General features: G+C 43.6%; 1 protein-coding gene across 3 annotated transcripts in view; it reads right to left on the bottom strand.

Annotated features, from left to right (window-relative positions):
• Positions 1-18,194, bottom strand: part of COP1 (COP1 E3 ubiquitin ligase) — a 125,454-nt gene that overhangs the window by 22,915 nt on the left and 84,345 nt on the right. For all 3 annotated transcript variants that reach the window (XM_080348360.1, XM_080348361.1, XM_080348362.1), the window contains 3 exons: positions 14,420-14,537; positions 10,469-10,593; positions 9,066-9,226 (listed from right to left, as the gene is read on the bottom strand). In XM_080348360.1, coding sequence (XP_080204486.1) covers positions 9,066-9,226; positions 10,469-10,593; positions 14,420-14,537 — 404 coding nt within the window. The remainder of the gene's footprint in view (positions 1-9,065; positions 9,227-10,468; positions 10,594-14,419; positions 14,538-18,194) is intronic.

Genomic DNA, 18,194 nt, shown 5'->3' with positions numbered 1-18,194 from the left:
AGATTGCTTTCAAAGAGCAACCATGCACACAGCAAGCTCATCTAACAGTAGCTAGAATTAGATCAGAACATCGCCAAAAGTCTTATTTAAATAGGTTAAAGGGATACAAATCTGTGTTGCTGTTGGAAAACCAGTCTGAACAGTTGTTTTTAAAAGGAGTGTCAAAAAAGTCTTAGTTCTTGCTTTACTAATGTCCAGTGCTATTGGCATTAGACTGGTCACAAGTTACTGGGTTTCAAAATGCTTTGGGGTTTTGTTACCGATAACGGAAAGGCAGAAAGCATATAAGAACCTCTGGAACAATTGCCAAAAGCCAAGTAGTAACTATATTAATGCAGAAATCTACATAAAAGTAAAGCTTTTGCAGATAAAACCACCTGTGCATAAATCCTTCTGCTTTTATTTTCACCCAGAGGTTAAATTACCTGATCAAAATTTTGTGATGGAAAGGAAAAAAACCAAAACAACACACTTCATATTTTTTCCACTTCATTTAGAGTCTGTAAAACATTAAATCCTGCCATTAAAATTGCTTAATTAGGAGTGCTAGAGCAAAAGGTTGACGCAGCTCGTGAGCTGTGACTATTGTGACTTGCCATCGGTAGATGCACTGAAGAATGGAAGACAAAAAAAACCCCAATATTGTGAGGTTGCTTTGACTGTAATTGAAGCAGCGTCATTTGTCAGAGGGAATGAGGTTCTAAACCCACCTTCAAAGGGCGGTGACAGCAGACCACCGGCAGCGAGGGATTCGGACACCCCCAGGGTGGGAGTTCTGCTGCTGCATTGAAACCAACTTCAAAGGCGGTGGTTACCCTGTGCCAACGGCTTTTCAGAACCTACTCCACTCCCTCGCTTTGCTCCTGCTGGTCTGAAATCAGAATTCTCCTTTAGCACTAAGTATCGAGAAACTAAGCTTTACCCCTGCAGCTCCTATCTGAAATTACCACCTTTATCTGCTTCATAAAACAGTGAGTACTGCCCGACTTAGGCAGAGTAGCTCTGAACATTCAGACCTCATCTCATGGCACTTTGTGCCAGAGACTTCAGCAGATAGATGGCACTTCAAAAAACACAAAAGATACCAAAAAACACCTCCACACCAAAAAAAAAAATCCAGCATAATCCTAGCAGTGGAAAGTAAAGCAAAGGCTGCTCACAGAGGAGATGCTCTGACTCAGAGGAGACTTGGCTTGGAGTTTGAGATCTGGGAAAAGAGGCTGACTTAGCACCTGCAAAACTATACACAATATACATTATAAAAAGTTCAGAAAATAGTAGGGATGAGCCTTCCTACCCAAAGGCCAAGAGTTGCGGGGGAAGAGGGAGCCATCTCTAATCCCTGGGGCAATAGAAGGTGCAATGCTCGTGAGATAAAGGCGCAACGCTCAGAACAAGTACATATGGGAAGAGAGGAGCTTACAACTCAGGATAAATAGGTTTCCAGGCATCATCTGGAAAAAAAATAACCCATCCACAACCCAAATCTTACGACAGCCTAATCAATTATTTAATCAGCGTCTCTAGAACCCAGCAGGATACATATCAGAGTTCAGACCAAGGGGCTCAACAGCAGCACTGCAGAGGCTGGGTGGGAAAAGGAAAAACCACAGTTGTACAATTATTTAATTCTAAGAGCAAATGGCTCTGAATACAAATCTGCTCTTTTTCTCTCCCCACATCAATGTATAAGATAAGGGTGACTCTGAATACCACTCTAATACAAATAAGTTTCTATTAAGTTTTGGAAAAAGCTTATGTGAAGGGCCACATGATATATACTGCTGTGCTTCAGCTTGTACCTGGTAAGGTTACGGTTCAGCAGGGAGCTGGGGAGAGTCAGGAATGAAGTCCAGGTTCCAGGTGAATTCCTGACTTGGGTTCACCTGTTAAAAAACTCATACTTAAATAAAGAATTGATGGCTACTAAAGCAGCAGAGTCCCAACAGGAGAACAATATCCACTTACGAGTTTAATGACAGCCGCACGGAGACTTCTTTGCGTCCCCAGTTCACAGCGTGTATCATAGCAATACAATTTGTGATTGCATTGGGATGCTCTCATTTTTTAAAGCCTGGGAAACAACGAGAGCCTGCTCGGACCTCTGCTTGCACCGGCAATGAACTGCAATCCATTATCTGTACAGCTGCGCCATCGGGATCAGCTACTGGAACTGTAATGTCAACAGTACTCAGAGTTATGTCAACCACTTGCTCTAGGAAAGAGATGACTGCAATAAGGAGGACTTCAGTCCCACCTACAGCACGCTGCTTACTTCTCTTGGCATTAGAAGAGATACACTGGTAAGCAAATATCAGCCATAGAAGTCTGAAAGAGTAAATGCTGCCTTCATTCATGAAACACGTGCGACTTTGATCTGCCTTCACTTCAAAAAAACACCAACCCCCCGGCAATTTTCTGTGGTTATGCAGGAAAACAAAACAAAACACACCTCACCCTGCAGAAGGAGAAACTGAGTTTGCAAATGTAAACTTAAAACCAACATAGAAGAAAAACCCGAGCCACCTACATTTCTTGGAGAAGCTGTTCTTAAAATAGAAGCTTGAATGATATCAGAGCGCTGCAGTACCATAGGGGACCTGAACCTCCCCAGCTGAACGAAAGCGACAGACTCATCCCTCTGTTTGCCTCTAGGAAAGGAAGAGTTAACATACACCTCCAGCCCTGAAACAGCACAAAACATGGCGCAATACACCATTTTCCCCTCAAAAACCCCACACTAGATGGAGAAGTGCAACAGCACCTGACTCCCTTCACTCCTGCCCACGTCAGGATGGAGCTCAGAGGGTGTCCTGCAAGCGGGGAGAACACAATAAGGAAAGGACATTTACCAATATTTTTCTTCTTGTAGAGAAGACTCAAAATTAAACACTTTCTCCTCAAGCCTGTCATTTGCATAATCACATTATCAAGATGGTCTTTCACACAGACTGAAGTGTCAACATGCAGTGAAATTTCAATATAATGCACAAACTGTTAATAATTGAGTACGATTTTTTTTTTCCCAGAAATTTCCCTGCAGTTGGAATCCAAGGGTTGTGACGAGGAGTAAAATATTGTTAGCCACCTGAGTATTTTTTTAATTAATTCTCCTTAGCCACAGAAAAAAAATAGCCCAAAATGAGCATTTGAAGAGATATGGATATGAAAGTATAGAACCATGTTCAGAACAAAGAAGCATATACAGTGAACCTGTGACATCTTTTATCTGCAAGGTAGAAATTATTCTGCATATGAAAGTAGTTTTCAAGCAGCATATAAAACAATATATACAGTGTGTGTCAATATACATAAGTAATATGCTAAATTTTTTTTTTTTGGGGGGGGGGGAATGAATGATGCCTGATGCATCTTTGACATTCTGGGTTCCACTTGTTTTTAACAAAGATTTGAGATTTTAAAATGAGTAAAGGAGCGACAGACATTACAAAGGTAGGATGGAAGAGAAAATGTATTTACTAGCTAAGGAAAGTGCAAAGCATCAAAATAATGAAAGTCAAGAAAGTGTTTTTATCTAAATCATGACCAGAGAGCAGAGGGCACATCGGGGAGTGGGAAGGCATCACACCGAGAGCCATGAGCTTCACAGCACACATGCTACGGGGCTTAGACTTCCATAGGAGGGAGGAAAGTCTTTGAGGATTTTCAAGAGGGGGAGAAAAACCAGCAGAATAAACCCAATCAAAGTCAGATCTCCTTGCTTTGCTTATAAAGCTGATCATTCCCAGCCTCCCAAAACCTGCCATGCATTTCAGTCACGAGAGAGAAGATGAAGACCATGGCATTTCCAGGATGAAGCAGCAGCGTGGGACTGCACTGGAGGTAAATCTGCAAAAATACTGGTTTGGGAGGTGCTGCCCATGATTGCTACAGGCCAGCCCTGGTCTAAGAAAGGAAGGATGAGTCAGAAAACAGCAGGTGCCCCCCCGAAAACCCTGCGGGGTCAGAGCTGCTCACGCTGCTGCTACCTGTGCCGGCAGCTGGTGTCAGCGGCAGGAGAGGGACAGCTCAGGTCTGATCGCTCTGGGCAGGCGTTTATCTCATCAGCTTCAGATTACTGCCTAGGTCTGGCTTAACCGACATCTGAACAACTAGCTGAGGATGCTGCAGAAATAACACAACACTGAGTTCAATCTGCAAGTCAAGATTCTCACCAATTTTGAGCCTTTAAAATTTCAGCAGTAAAGTGGAACAAAAAAAATATCAAGTCTTACACTTGTTTTCCTCCCCAAAATCCCATTGGAATTCATATTTCAAGTTACAAGAGATGTAGTTAGTTACAGTCGATACAAGTTACTTAAGAATGACACTGAATAAGCATTTGGTTATTTGGGTATGACAAAGAAGGTTTCATTTTTAATGTTCATAAGTCATCCAAATTAATTAGCGCTTTAAAATGGCAATGAATCACTTCCCGAAATAATTTGTATTGGCTAAATTAATTCCAGTGAAGGGAGCCAATTTGGGATTGTAAATTATCAGAGTCCCCGACTAGCTCCTCTGTACGTCGTGTACCATTTATTAGGCTACTAGGAAACAAAGGATGGCTACTTTTCATCAGTGAACAAGATTACAGCCCTATTAAGTGACCAGCTTATTACAGTTCAATTAGAGGTTTCTATTTAAAGAATTCAAGCCAGACATCGTTCGAAACAAGGCTGGATGTTCAGAGGAAAGGAAAAATAAATGGAAGAGACGCTTATTTTCTGAAGAGATGTACCACGTCGAGGGAGTATTTCCATCCTCTTAGATTAACAAGGAGAAGTTCAAAGATGCAAGACTAATTATGAAGATACTTCCACCACATGACAGCACCTAAAGGCACCTTGAAGCCTGGAGTCCCAGAGCTTGCTTCTCTCACTTGTGGCTACATGGTTGTTTTGAGACTCCCCTAAATTAAAATGACTTTTGAAGAGTGACAATGAGGTGGGTAAACACACACATGGGTTTGTGCTCTCCCACCTCAGCATCCACCCAACAGGTACCACCACCCACCCGCTCACTACAGCGAGATGACTTGGTTACAGCCTGCAGTGCTGTTCAAGGGATTTCCCTCCTTTACCCCTCTAAAAGGAGAAAAAAAAAAAGACGTACATAAAGCTTTACCTAAGCTAATTTGTGGGGCATTCTCCTGCTCTTATCTGCATCTCCTTACTGATATCAAAGCCTTGACATTTCTGCTTGAGAAACCTTTCCCCGGCTAACCTGCTTATCGGCAGTAATGAATACTCATGCAAACAGGTACAAAATTAAATGGCTTCTTTGCAGTGATTATGATAGATCGAGCCATGCTTAATCTACATAATCAAATTGCTTCTGTGTTCAGCAGTAATACCTTTTTGCCATCCTGGGAGCAGGTTCAGCCTTGGTTTGTCTTTTGACAGCTTCTTTCTGAGAGACACTAACCATGACTGGGAAAGGGGCCTGCTTGAGATGCAATTATTTAACACAGCTGTAGGAGGAACATCTTGAACTCTGCAATATGGCAAAGCAAGTCCAGACAAAAAGTTCCTGCTTTATGGAAGGGGAAAATATCACACGGGATGCATAAGGGAAGAAAAAAAAGTACAAACCAATCCCTTCCAGCTATTAATACTATACATGTAGCTACACAAAGCTGGACAGACCCTCCCAAGACAGATAAAACATCTCTACTCATCTAGCTGCAGTGAGCTACTACCACTACTATAATTTCCTTCCCCTATGCAAGAGCATCCCTATAGGCAAGAGCACTGTCTGCTTACACATTAATGAAATAGAAGAATGTATTTTCTAATCTCAGGACAAGATTTACACTTCAAATCAAGCTGGCTAACTCCTGCTGAGGTGCCAGAAACAAAGGACGGCACAGGTGTATTATAAAACACTTGATTTTGTTCAGGGGAGGTTCCAAAACGCATCTCTGGTAAACTCACATTTATCAGGTTGCTTAGGCCAAAAGTGTTCTGAGGCTTTCTCTACTTTTAAATATTGACCAATTTTTAGAGTAAAATGAGAAGTGAGAACGGTTTTCCCCACAAGCCATAAGCGCTTTTTAAAAAATATCAAAGCGCCTGTTTACCTTTGTCCAAAACACCGCACCAAAGGAAGCAAAGGTTTATTCCTCATGTACCCACTGAGAGTTTTTTTCCTTCAGTCTAACAAAACTATTAGCCTACGAGCCAGTGCTTATTTCTAAACATCACCTAAGAATTGAAAAGCTTGATGCAAATCCTAATAACCACATGCACAGAGCAATTTCTGTCTCGTTACGGCTTTGACAGAGGTGGAAAGAAGGTAGCGGCCAGACTTCTGCAGTTGGAAAGGTGACAGCTCTAGCAAAAAGGTCCCTGCACCTTCCTAAGTGAAGAAAAAACAACACAGAGGGGAAAAAAATAGGTTTTGGCAAGGGCTGCTGGCACAGCTTGACTTTGGCTCAGGAGGAAGTAAAAGCTTGAATTACACAAAAATAGATTTAAGAAAGAATCAATGACATTTTATCTGAAAGTTTTATTTAAGTTTTAATTAGGATCTGAGATTTTGCACTGAAGTGCATGAAGTGAAGGAGGTACATGTACTCATGCTTCCCAAGATAACTGACAGATCTGAAACTTACTTATCTCATCTCGAAAGGTTAATTAAAGAACAATCCTTGAGAGGAACTCTGCAGGGAAACTGAAGAGACTCTGCTCCACCGGGGAGCCTCGGGCATGTAGTGCCCACATGTTCCGCCTCAGAAATACCCCAGGTAGCAAACCAAAGCTCTTTCCAGCGACAAGCTTTGAACCAGCTCAGCGAGGCGGGAGAACCGCACACCCACAGCAGCACAAGCTGGTTTCCCAGCCCACGCCGGGCTTTGCGGGGCTGGAGCTGCATCCACGCACCCATCAGCAGCAAGAGGCAGGCGAGGTGGCTCTTGTAATTAGGAAATTAAGGCAGAGTGACTCACCCAGGATCAAAGTCTGCAATGGAGCCAGAAATAGGCTGTGGGTTCCCTGGTTCCCACAGATGCTGACAGCACTGCAAGGCAAAGGCCCGCTCTAGTTCATCGCTAAAAAACATGCCGTTTTTTGGGGAAGCCTATACATATAAAGCTCATTTGAAAAAATTTAAAGCAAATTTAACAAATGCTATCAAAATGGAGAACAAAAGAGTTTCACCACTTGAGCAAGACTTTGCGGACATAAGTGACCTTTGGCTGTGCAGTAATTTAATTTCCTAAGTCTCAATTAGGTCAGAGAGGAGTGCTGCGCTGGAACAAGAGGGAAGAGAGAAGGTGAAGAGCACTTTGTGTCTCGCAGGGACCGGAGAAGGAACATTCAGGGCTCTTGGCAAAAGCGAGCAAGGCTGCTTGCTCAGTACACGAAGCAGGATGGCATCCACCACCGAGAGGGAAAGCGCGGCAGCAAAAACACTCAGATCGCAGGCAGCCTTTTGCTCCTTTCTTTGCAAATAAAAGGCAGGGGAGAAATGGGCTAATTTAGAAGAAGCCCAGGGAAAAGCAGAGGAATGATTGAAGATTGAAAAAAAAAAAAGTTATCAGAACAGCGACAGATTTTGAACGTTGTTTAATGGAGTGAAGCCTGAACGTTATTTGGTGTGATCTTGATGGGCCCGATTTAACTATTACATTTTTTTGCGTGATATTTTTCATACTGGTTATGAAGAACGGTTTGACAGCCCTTGGTGACTGCTCAAAAGCGTCTCAGTCACTTAAGCGGAAGTTCTGTCAGATGTAAAGCATATTAATCAGAGAAAAGACTGACGAGGAGCAGACAGCAACAGAAATAACACCAAGAGTAGGACATCACCATTAGCCTGTTGCCTGTGGAAAGCTGCCCAGCGGGTCAGTGGGCAGCACAACCCAACACAGAAGCACTGCAGCAAAGGGAGTTCAGAGAAGGGCATTTCTGGACGCACAGGTTCCCACAACACATTTTTTTATCCAGCAGAAAAACGAATCACGCAACTTCCAACAGCTACTTTTCACCTGAGGTGTGACATCTGCCAATACCAAATCCTCCTAAATCCGTAGCCAGCGAGAAGCTGGTGACTCTACATCACCAAGTCTCATACCCACCATTCAAACCACAACAGCCCACTTTTTACTTTTAAATCAAAAGTGTAGTTTCAGACTCTTAGCTTTTATTTTGATATCGATTCAGAAGCATCTATCTAAAGTAAGTTTATGCCAGTGACAACTGAATCACAGTTGTGGGGGCAGTTTCTTCATACAGAAACAGATTGGTAGATGTTACCCTTCCAAAATGCTATGTCTTTGTGAAGGCAACATCTCAGGACACCAATTAGGCAATATTGCACTTTAGTTACTTGGAAGACCGTATTCAGGATGAGCTTCTCTCCCTCCCCTTCCCAACAAGCCCATTAAGTATCTGATCTGCAAACCCTTGCACATAAAAGAGAGTAACTCGTTCAAGTTTGGTTTTTTTTAATGGAAGGTTTTCAAGAGCACTCAATTTCAAAAGCAGCATTTTGTTCTGCAGAGCAGCCCTGTGCTGAAAGGCCACTCTCACAAAAGCTGCGTCAGGTCTGCCTGCAGCATTAGCACACACGCTACGTATATGAATTAAGTGTCACCGGGACAGTCACTGAGGTGACTGCAGCCTGCGCTCGCCTCCTTTGCATATCTGCTCATCTAAACACAGGGGTTGTATTTCAATGAGCAAGTCCATGTAGACACAGTAACATCGAGATAAGGCTCCACGGGAGTATCTGCAGGTGCCTTCATTAAAGCAACAAAAATCCCACTAATTTGCCCATAAAAAGAAAAACACAACACAAAGTGCCAGAAATATGATGCTGCTTTGGGGATTTCAGATGCCAAGTAGAGAAACTCAAACACCTAGGTAGAAGATTTAAAAGCACAGCAGTCCCTCCTCCCCAGAATCTCAGTTACTTGCAGATCCTCACGTTCTCACACCGATCTGCAATACCCATAAATGGGAAAATACCAAGTCACAGTCAAACTCTCAGCAGTGCTATTTCACAAGAAAGCAGGAGAGATTCCTTCTGCACCCAGCTGGGTGCCTGAGCAGAAAGCTTACCCCATCTGGTAGTGCCCTCCAGCACACAGCACTCACAAACTCGTTTGTGTCATCTTCTTTACGGTCCTTGTCCAGGACGCTTTTGACTGTATCAAACTTGAATGTCAGCAGTGTCTTTGAGAGGCCCTTATAGTATAGGTAAAGGGAATTATTTTCGCTTCCTAGAAATAAAAAAAAAATACAGAAGATTAGGTTCTGGTAGCAGGAACAGAAATAAGGCTTCTTTTTATTGGTTAAGACAACACCAGACATTTCCTCCTTGTAGTTACCATCATGCTCCTGGTGCCCTGGCAACTGGGAGTGCTCCACAGCACTTTCACAACATTTAATAACAGAACCGGGCTTTATTACAAGACAACTGCAGTTTGCAGTGCACTTGCAAAACATGCAGGATCCCAGCTGTCCCCCTTAACTTCCTTTGGGCAGAGCATTTTGAGCAGAGCATCTACACTACCACATAAAACACCGCTACACCCAGCCTGCTTGGTGTTGCAGCTCAGTGGCAGGTAGCACCGTCACAGTTTTGCTTGCCGTAATCAAGTATGACAGCTTGGTCTGTGGAGGTTTAAGTAAGAGAGACTAGACAGTGCGTAGGCTTTATTTAGAAATCCATCCCAATTTCTGCTTGGCAAGCTGCACAGAGACGAGAGAACACACAAGCTCAGGTGTCCCTCCCCGCTTCAGTGCTGGTGCAGCCGTCCTGCTCATCCCACAGCAATCAGTCTGTCACGGCTTTCCCACTACGACCTGTGGATTTACAGAGGTTCAACAGTCTGGCTTAAGCAGTGAAAGGGTGGGAACAGCCAAAAGACTAATTGCTTCAGGACAGTCACAATGTCAGGGATTGGAAGAGACCTCGAAACCTCATTCAGTCCAATCCCCCTGCCAGAACAGGAACACCCAGATGAGGTTACACAGGGTTGTGACCAGGCAGGTTTTGAATGTCTCCAGAGAAGGAGACTCCACAACCTCCTTGAGCAGCCAAGGACAATTCAGTCTTCTAGGGAACTGTTCACAAGGAAGACAAGTACAGGACCACTCGTGTGGTCCAGGATACTGCCCTTTCTTAGAAAGATGCAGGAGGACATGTCAGTTGGTAAACTTGAAAGACATTAAGTCATATCTACAGTGACTACGTTAGCAGTTGACTTTTCGTGACAGAAAGTCTAAATTATCATATATGAAGAATTCATCTGAAATGGGAAGAAACCAACTACCAACCCCCCTTATGTCAGAGTGGTCATTACTCCATTCCCTGGAAAGGGAGAGGAGAATGGAAGTTCAGAATATTATTAAAAAGCTCCTGCAGCCACATGGCACATTTGCTGGTGCGCTTTGCAACCAAAGAGGCACCAGGTCCCAGGAGCCCCGTTAACGTTTGTCAGAAGGGCGGCTCTACTCACCGCAGGCAATGTAGTCTCCGTTGGATGCGAGCCCTACGAAATTCTTCTCGTTGATGTGACCCTTGAATGAGCGCAAGCAGTGAGGCTTCCCTACGTTCCACAGCTTCAGCTGACTGTCTGTTGACCTGAAAACAATATCACAAATTATGCTGCTGCCATACAGCAGGAACTCCTCGCTCACAGCCCTGCTCCTTAAAACCCTATTGGCAACATGAACCTAGGAAACCTTAGTGTGCTCCAGGAGATTTATCCCGCTTTCCATCATTTGCAACTCAGCCTGAGCTCGGAAAGGTATCACGTTATTTCAGAAGCTTGTCAAAACGCATTACGTGTTTGAATAAAAAACTTCCCTGAAGTATTACTCTTCCTTTCTCCTGTCAATTGCAGAGTACTCCACAGTACGGCCTTTGGGCCATCACTGTCCTCCTCGATCCAGGACACACTGATTTTGGTTTTTTCTTAAACCTCTACATCACAGACAAAATCTATTCCGTCCTCTGTGCCGGCTGCAACTCTCATTCATGCCTTTACAGGACTTGGGTAGGAAGCTGTCTCCTCCCTCTCCAGCTGCCCTGAAAGCACATTTTCCTGCCCAACGTCAAGCAGCAGCATATTAAAAACCTATGGGAGCTGCTATCAGCATTACATTGATGTGGTTTTTTCATGTGTAATTGAGATCGTATGGATACAGATCTCAAACTTCCACTTTTTTCACCTTGGAAGTAAAGCTAAATATTGCTATTAAAAATATACAAATTCTGCTGGGATTAAAAACTCAGTTGGGATTAAATAAAAAGTGATGTTTTCCATTGTTCCTCCCCTCATGCAAACATACCTGCCTTCAAAATGTTTTTCTATCTACTGTGAGCAAACATTTTCCCTTTGGCAAAAGAAAGGAGGTGGGGGTACTCTCCTCTGCCTGGCAGAGCTCAGCTGAAAATCCCAGGTTTCCAAGAGATATAGATTAATTTCTTCCCCCAAACCTGAGGGGATACAAGCCCAGACATTACTCTAGTGATCGTCAGGCTTCGATATTTTGCCACTGACTGACTTTTGGTGATACATTCCACAACTGGGAAACAAACACTGATGTGGTGGGACCAGAGCACCATGAAACCACCCTTGAGGAAAGGGGTAGTGCTGTTCTGACCTTAAATTTGAATTAAATTGGGAGCAGGACCTGTCAGCCTCCTGAATGGAAGCGACACTCCCCTTGTGTAGGTCACAACACCCAACCTTACTGCTTTCTGAATATTTAGAATTGAAAGGAACAAACAAAACAAAACACCCAATATCCATCAAATATTACCAAAGACATTAGCCCTGCACCAATGTCACATTTACCTAAAAATATAGCATAAAAGAGAAGAGATGCGCCTCATGCTATACTGCAAACCCCTTATCTCAGCCCTCAGTGACAGCTGGAATGACAAAGGAGCGATAAGGGAGCTGCAGCAAGATTTGTTAGTCATTTGTAATAACAGTATGAGGTCAGATCAGAATGAAAGTATGAACTTTTATCAGTAGAACTGTGACTTAAGCAGGAGTGCCTTCCTCATCCCAGGTCTTGCCCTAAAACAGAGTATTCAGCTTTTCTGCCTGATGGTTGTTCCACATCCAACCCTGCCCTATGCTGCTGGTCACCCTCCCTTCTCTTGTCCTCACCATCACAGTACCAGCACAGAAATGGCAAAAGTAGCTCATAGAAAGGGCAAAAAGGTATATGCAACTGCTTTTTTGGCCCACGAGTGCAGGGAGGTGCCTTCTGTGCTGTTAGGGCAGCCGTGTTGTTAAAAATACTGCTTTTAAAAGCTTCAGAGTTGCCTGGAACCTAAACTTTTCTGAAGGCAGCAAAAAATAAAGCAGTGAAAGCCTAATCCCTGGTCTACAAGCTGTCAGATTCCTGTGGCAGCTTTTGCTATTAGCTAACCCATCAAGAAGACCTCATATATAGGCACTTAACCTCTATATTTTCATATCGTACACTCTAGATGTCTTCATTACAATAAAAACACAAAGTCTATTACTAATGGAATGCTTTTACTGTTAACAAATCTCCATCAAGCTTTAGCCCTGTTTGCATTGCTTAGGATAACCATTCTATAAAGAAATAAAGTGATCCACCACTGGACTGCAAGGAGAGGAAAAGGCCATTGATGCTGCTGGTGTTACCATCTTCTTATGGTTTCATATTCTCTCAAAAAAAATATCATGGATGCGCTGCTCTGTTAAATCTGTCTCGCTGTAAATCAGCACTGCAATCAATGTGTTGTGCTAAATACCACACAGTTCTGAACACCCTTGAGGTCAAAACCTAACTCTATAAGGCAAAGTAAATCAATGCAATCTATAAAACAGCTTTAGCTAGAAATCTAGAGAATCTGAATATACATACAATTTTTTCTTAAAAGAAATCAGTGCTTGATTTTTGGGAGTCACTACTGCTGTCTCCTCTCCTCAATTTGCAAAAGAAAGACTTAAAAATAACCTGTTCTCTCTGACATTTATTTCTGTTCATGCAGAAAAAGATACGTGAGCCCTCCAGTTAGTCCTCTACACCCTGTTGTTGCCTGTCCAAGTCTGACAGCTCTATCGATATTCCTCCCAGGACTGTGGGATAAGGTTTCTCAGATGGTTGGCTCAAGCAAGACAGGGCCACCTTGTCCTGAAACATCCCATGGATGCTGCTGTACTTGATCATGGCTGTAAAACATTCCCAGCCTCCTCCTGCTTCTATTAAACACCTTCTTCTTACCCAAGATTTGGTTCAAAGCATTAAATTTAATTTGCTCTGTGTTCTAGGTATGAATTTGCACCCTTATAGAGTTATAACGTTAATGGAAATAAGAGAAGAGCTGATTAAATATCAACCAAACCAGAAGCCACCAGGGAATCTTCAGCTTGGAGTAACTCACTAGCAGCCTGAACGCACCTAAAATTGCTCTTTTTTGACTCCAGGCTCACAAAACGAAGATGGATAATCACTGGCTCGGTACAAGGCAACAGAGGTAACTTCTGGGACTAGACGTACCCCTGTAATCCACTCCTGCTGCCCCGGGGTGTTCTACAGGAACGCAGTGAGATCAAAGCTTCTCCTGCAGCCCCCCAAGGCTGCTTGTGCTTTCCCCATGGTGGAAGATGGGCTCAAGCTCTGGTTTATCACAGAGGCTCGCAGCCAGTCATAAAACCTTTCACCGTGTCATCTGACAGATGCTCATTCCCACATGATTGAAAACCTCCCTGAAACTGAGGCATCCACATCTGGCTTTGGGACAGACACATCTGGGCACTTAACTGAAGCTACATAAGATCATTCTTTGGTGTCTCCATAGCAGATTTATGGCCTAACCTGGCTGAAAAGCTGCATGCTGTTAAGGCCACAAAATGCAACTTCGTCTTGTCTGCTTTCTAACCCAAGTATACTCCTAAATAGGGCCTTCACAGAGCAGATTAATAAATTAACAACAAACTGCCCAGTCAGTCCTGAGTAGCTTTCAGGTTGTGGCTAAACCTCTTCTTCAGACATAGTAGTACCATTTGATCACTTCTGTCACTCATCAGCTGTGTTTTACTTCAGATTATTATTCTCAGGGCTCTGCCAGCAGCTTTCTCTACTGCAGAGCTCTGGCAAGGAGCATCCTCAGCACTCTGTAAAAATGGGAGTTCACCCACAGCCTCCCATACTTGGGGCTTGTGGTCAGGAGCCGCATCCAGTTGTCTTCATATTCCTCCTCTTAAGCATTTTAGCTTCACAAGACAGAGTGAGAGCCAAGTGACACCGGGAATTAATTTCTATTTTTGTCTCGGAAGAAAAAGCAATGATCTGCTTTCCAAAAGCACAGCAGCTAGCGCGCACACCCGCCCACGCAGGTGAACTTGCACCATGGCCCTGAGGAACACCAGAAAGCAAGGGCTGCAAAGTTTTTAGCCTACATAAAAGGCAATACTTACGCAGAGACAATTTCTTCCCCGCTCACAAATTTTGCGTAGGAGACCGCCTTGCGATGCCCTTTGAACACCATGATCGGCTGCTTAGTGTTGCGAAGATCGTAGTAGTGAACACAGTGATCTGGAGGTGAGAAAGAAAAGGGGGAAAATTTAACCATGGGACATCTAATAGTCAGCTCACAATAAAAGCGCTGCCTGCAGCTTCCACATCTCACTGAGAACCTCATACAGGAGAAACAGTCTGCACTACAGCAAAGGTGTGTTTAAGCAGGTTTCTTAAAACGGCCCAAAAATTCAGTATGGAAGAAACAGAGTAGCATTTCAAATAGTCTGCGAGGGAAAAAGGTGCATCCATGTGTGTGTACACATCCACATGTCCTCCTGCAAAACCCACCTGCAGCAGCTAAAAGGGCTCTTGTCTCTCCTGCCCACACACTCTAGTTGCCATTTCTAGTTCCCTGCGCCTCCTTCTCCTTCCTCAATCTGTCCCCTCTTGGAAAACTGCTGGAGAAGCCCAGGCTAAAAGCTCAGTCTATTTGCTACTTAAATGGGATCATGGAAGAACAGAATAAAATCCAGTTCTTCTTAAGATTTCATTCACAGATGCGTCACAGTGCCATGACCACATAAAAGGGACGGCAACAGAATTAGCAAGACATTTCATTATCTGCACAACTAAATGTCAATTCCCAAGAAAAGCAAAAAATAAGAATAGAAAACCCCATGGACCCAAGCCCCAAACACCCTCAGTGTTTTTTCCAGCTCAACGAGGTTAATAAGCTTTTCCCTTCCTGACTTTCAGCCTTTAATGTTGAGCTTTGTTTAATTATCCCCTGCTATTCTGGAAGTGAAAGAGAGAAGGCTATACACACACAAGGAAACTGGGCTGGATGCCTTTCTCACCGAGTAATTCGCGATACCCAGATGTCAGCCGAAAACTGCTCTGACCCTCCTCCCACTGAAACACCACCAACGGAAGTTCATCACAAAGATTATTACATAGAAATGAATTTAAATGCCAATAGCTACAGTTATTTCTGTATTTGCACAGTGTTTCAAAGCCGGGCTCTCAGCCATGCAAACAACACCCAGCTGTCATCAAAAATCCCGTGTGGTTTGAGAGATAACTGGATTTACATCGATCAAGATACAGCAACCACCGTCAGACTGGCAAGGGTGGCTTCCCACCCGTACTAACGAGGTAATTAGTGGCTGTGGCAGGACAAGGGGCTACGTCAGAAACACCTTCAGTGAAACAAGGCAAGGAGGCAAGCTGCCTTCCTCCCCTAACTGCTGCCAGCATCTTCCTCTCTGCACAAGATGGGATCAGAGACTTTTCCAGTAAGAGTTTTCTGTGTGCAGCCACACTAAGTTACCTCCATCACTTACACCAGGTAGTGAACTGTCAAATTACTATTACAGCCATTACTGCCAACACAAAAATGCTGGGGAGTGTGGTATCCCCAAGCACTCTTTCAAACACTCTCATATTAACCCTCTGAACAGCTGACACTATTGTCAGAAATCCCAGCATGTTCCTGCAATTTGGGTATTTTAATTGGCCTTAGACAAGATGATGTTGTAAAAAGGTTATTCAATAAACGGGTTAAGTTTCAAAGAAACTTTGAATTAAGTGTTCATATTCCTTCAACAAGATTTGGGCATCCTGGTCCCTTCCACCTCTGAATCACAGAATAGTTTGGGTTGGAAAGGACCTTCAAAGCCCAATCCCCTGCCATGAGCAGGGACATCTTCACCAGCTCAGGTTGCTCAGAGCCCCGTCCAGCCTGGCCTGGGATGTCTCCAGGGATGGTTCATCCACCACCTCTCTGGGCAATCTGGGACAGGCTCTCACCACCCTCACTGTAACAAATTTCTTCCTCATGTCTGGCCTGAAGGTTTGAGCCCCAAAAATCCACATTTTCTCATCTGGCTGGTGTACCTGCTGCAGGAACTACGAAACAGTTAACTGGCAATTGTTATTTTAATGAGCAGAATGATTCTAGCAGGGCTTTCTATTAGGAGCCAGTTAGTGGATAAGCCTTTCAAGCCTATTTTTGCTCACAGTTTCAACCTCCTCTCCAGCTGGCCCATCATTAGGGTACCTTTTGAGCACCAGATTTTATCCTTCAGCGGGCAGCCGGAAAGGTGTACCTGAGGACTGCTGTGTGTGAGCAGCTGGAGCAATGAGGGGAGGAAAGAGCTACAGCAGGAAAGACAAGTCCATTTGCAGAGTAGAGACACGAAGCTGCATTCACCCTCTAAAAATCAGAATAAACAGCTCGAAGCCTGCCGGCATCTGGTCCCAGCACCGCGTGTGCCTCCCGGCGTCGGCAGGGCAATCAATCACTGTCTGCTCTGATCACAAGTCTGAGGGAATGGGTAAGGCCAGTGGGTTCTAAAATTAGCCACTTAATTATTAATTGATTTCAGCAGCCAAAGTGTTGGTGCCCAATTGAGGTTGTTTTTTTTTTTTAATTCAATTGAAGCAGCTATTTTTAAGCAGATATATGAAGACAAATGCTCACTGCATTCATTAAAATCAGAACAGGTGGTCATGTTTTACAATTAAAGAGATACTCTCTCTTGTAGGCCATATGGACTTTCCGAAAACATGATAAAAATGCCATCTGCCAAGGAAGCAGAGGGCCCAAAAAATGAAGTGAAATGAGAAAAATACAACTCCCAGGTACCCTGGCAGCAGCCTCGCCTGGTGGAGTTTGATAAGCTGAGATAGTCCGAAATCAGCATCATCCTGGACAGGCCAGCAGGTCCAAGGCGAGGTGCTTGGGAAAGCTCAGAGAATGAATTAGTTCCAAAAGGAAAACAGAATGGGCATCGAGGGGAATCAAACACTTCCCAAACTCTTTAAGAGCATCCCTGGAAGACCATAGACCATCCTCCACTGCTATCCAGGGATACACAGGGGTGTTTGTTATTCGGCAACTCTTTTACAGTTCCCACCCTGACCAGAAAACTAATTCAGGACTATTTCAACTTGGAAATGACATTTCCACAGTTAAAATCCTCATGCCCAACCCTTGGGCAGCAACAGCTCGCTGCTTTATGTTTTCAGGCTTAACTGAAATATATATGAGCTAATGGGAAAGAACATGTATACATACAATACCATAACGAATTAAACACTCTGAAGAATTTCTCATCTAGTTCAATGTCACTGCAGAAGCTGAGCACGGCAGGATACTGCTACTCCAGCTTCTGAATTCAAATGTTTGCTGGCAGGCAGTATTTGATATACATACATATATATATGTGTGTGTATATATATATATATATATATATATATATAATTTTTTAAGCGATCTCAGAAGGACAAAAGGGCAGCTGAGCTCTGCCACTGCTGCTGAGAGGTCTCTGACCACAACCCTGAGTTTTTAAATAGCACTTTTCCAGAACATTCAAGAACTGCTTACTTCCCTTAGGATGCTGCTGTTTTCACCTTTGAGCCGTTTAGTGACAACTAACCAAGAATTCAGACTTCTCCAAACTTCTGAAAGATCTCACCAACTCTTCAGTAAGTATAACACGCAAAGGATGGCATTTCTCACAGCTCAAAATTCACAGTATTCCAGCTGGAAGAGCAGGGACAAAAGGGAAGGATGGGTTTGTGATGTACAAGGTGAGAGTCCGGCGCCTTTTCAATCTTGGTTTTCAAATGCAGTTTTATTGCAGGGATAGGGATGCAGCAAACGAACAGATGATGTGGTTACAAAATGTTAGGAAATCAGGTGAAAAACTTACTAAAAAAGAGACCAGT

Source organism: Nesoenas mayeri (assembly GCF_963082525.1).
Source record: "Nesoenas mayeri genome assembly, chromosome: 8".
NCBI lineage: Eukaryota > Metazoa > Chordata > Aves > Columbiformes > Columbidae > Nesoenas > Nesoenas mayeri.
The sequence above is the reverse complement of the archived record's forward strand: the minus strand, read 5'-3'. Positions and strand labels throughout refer to the sequence as shown.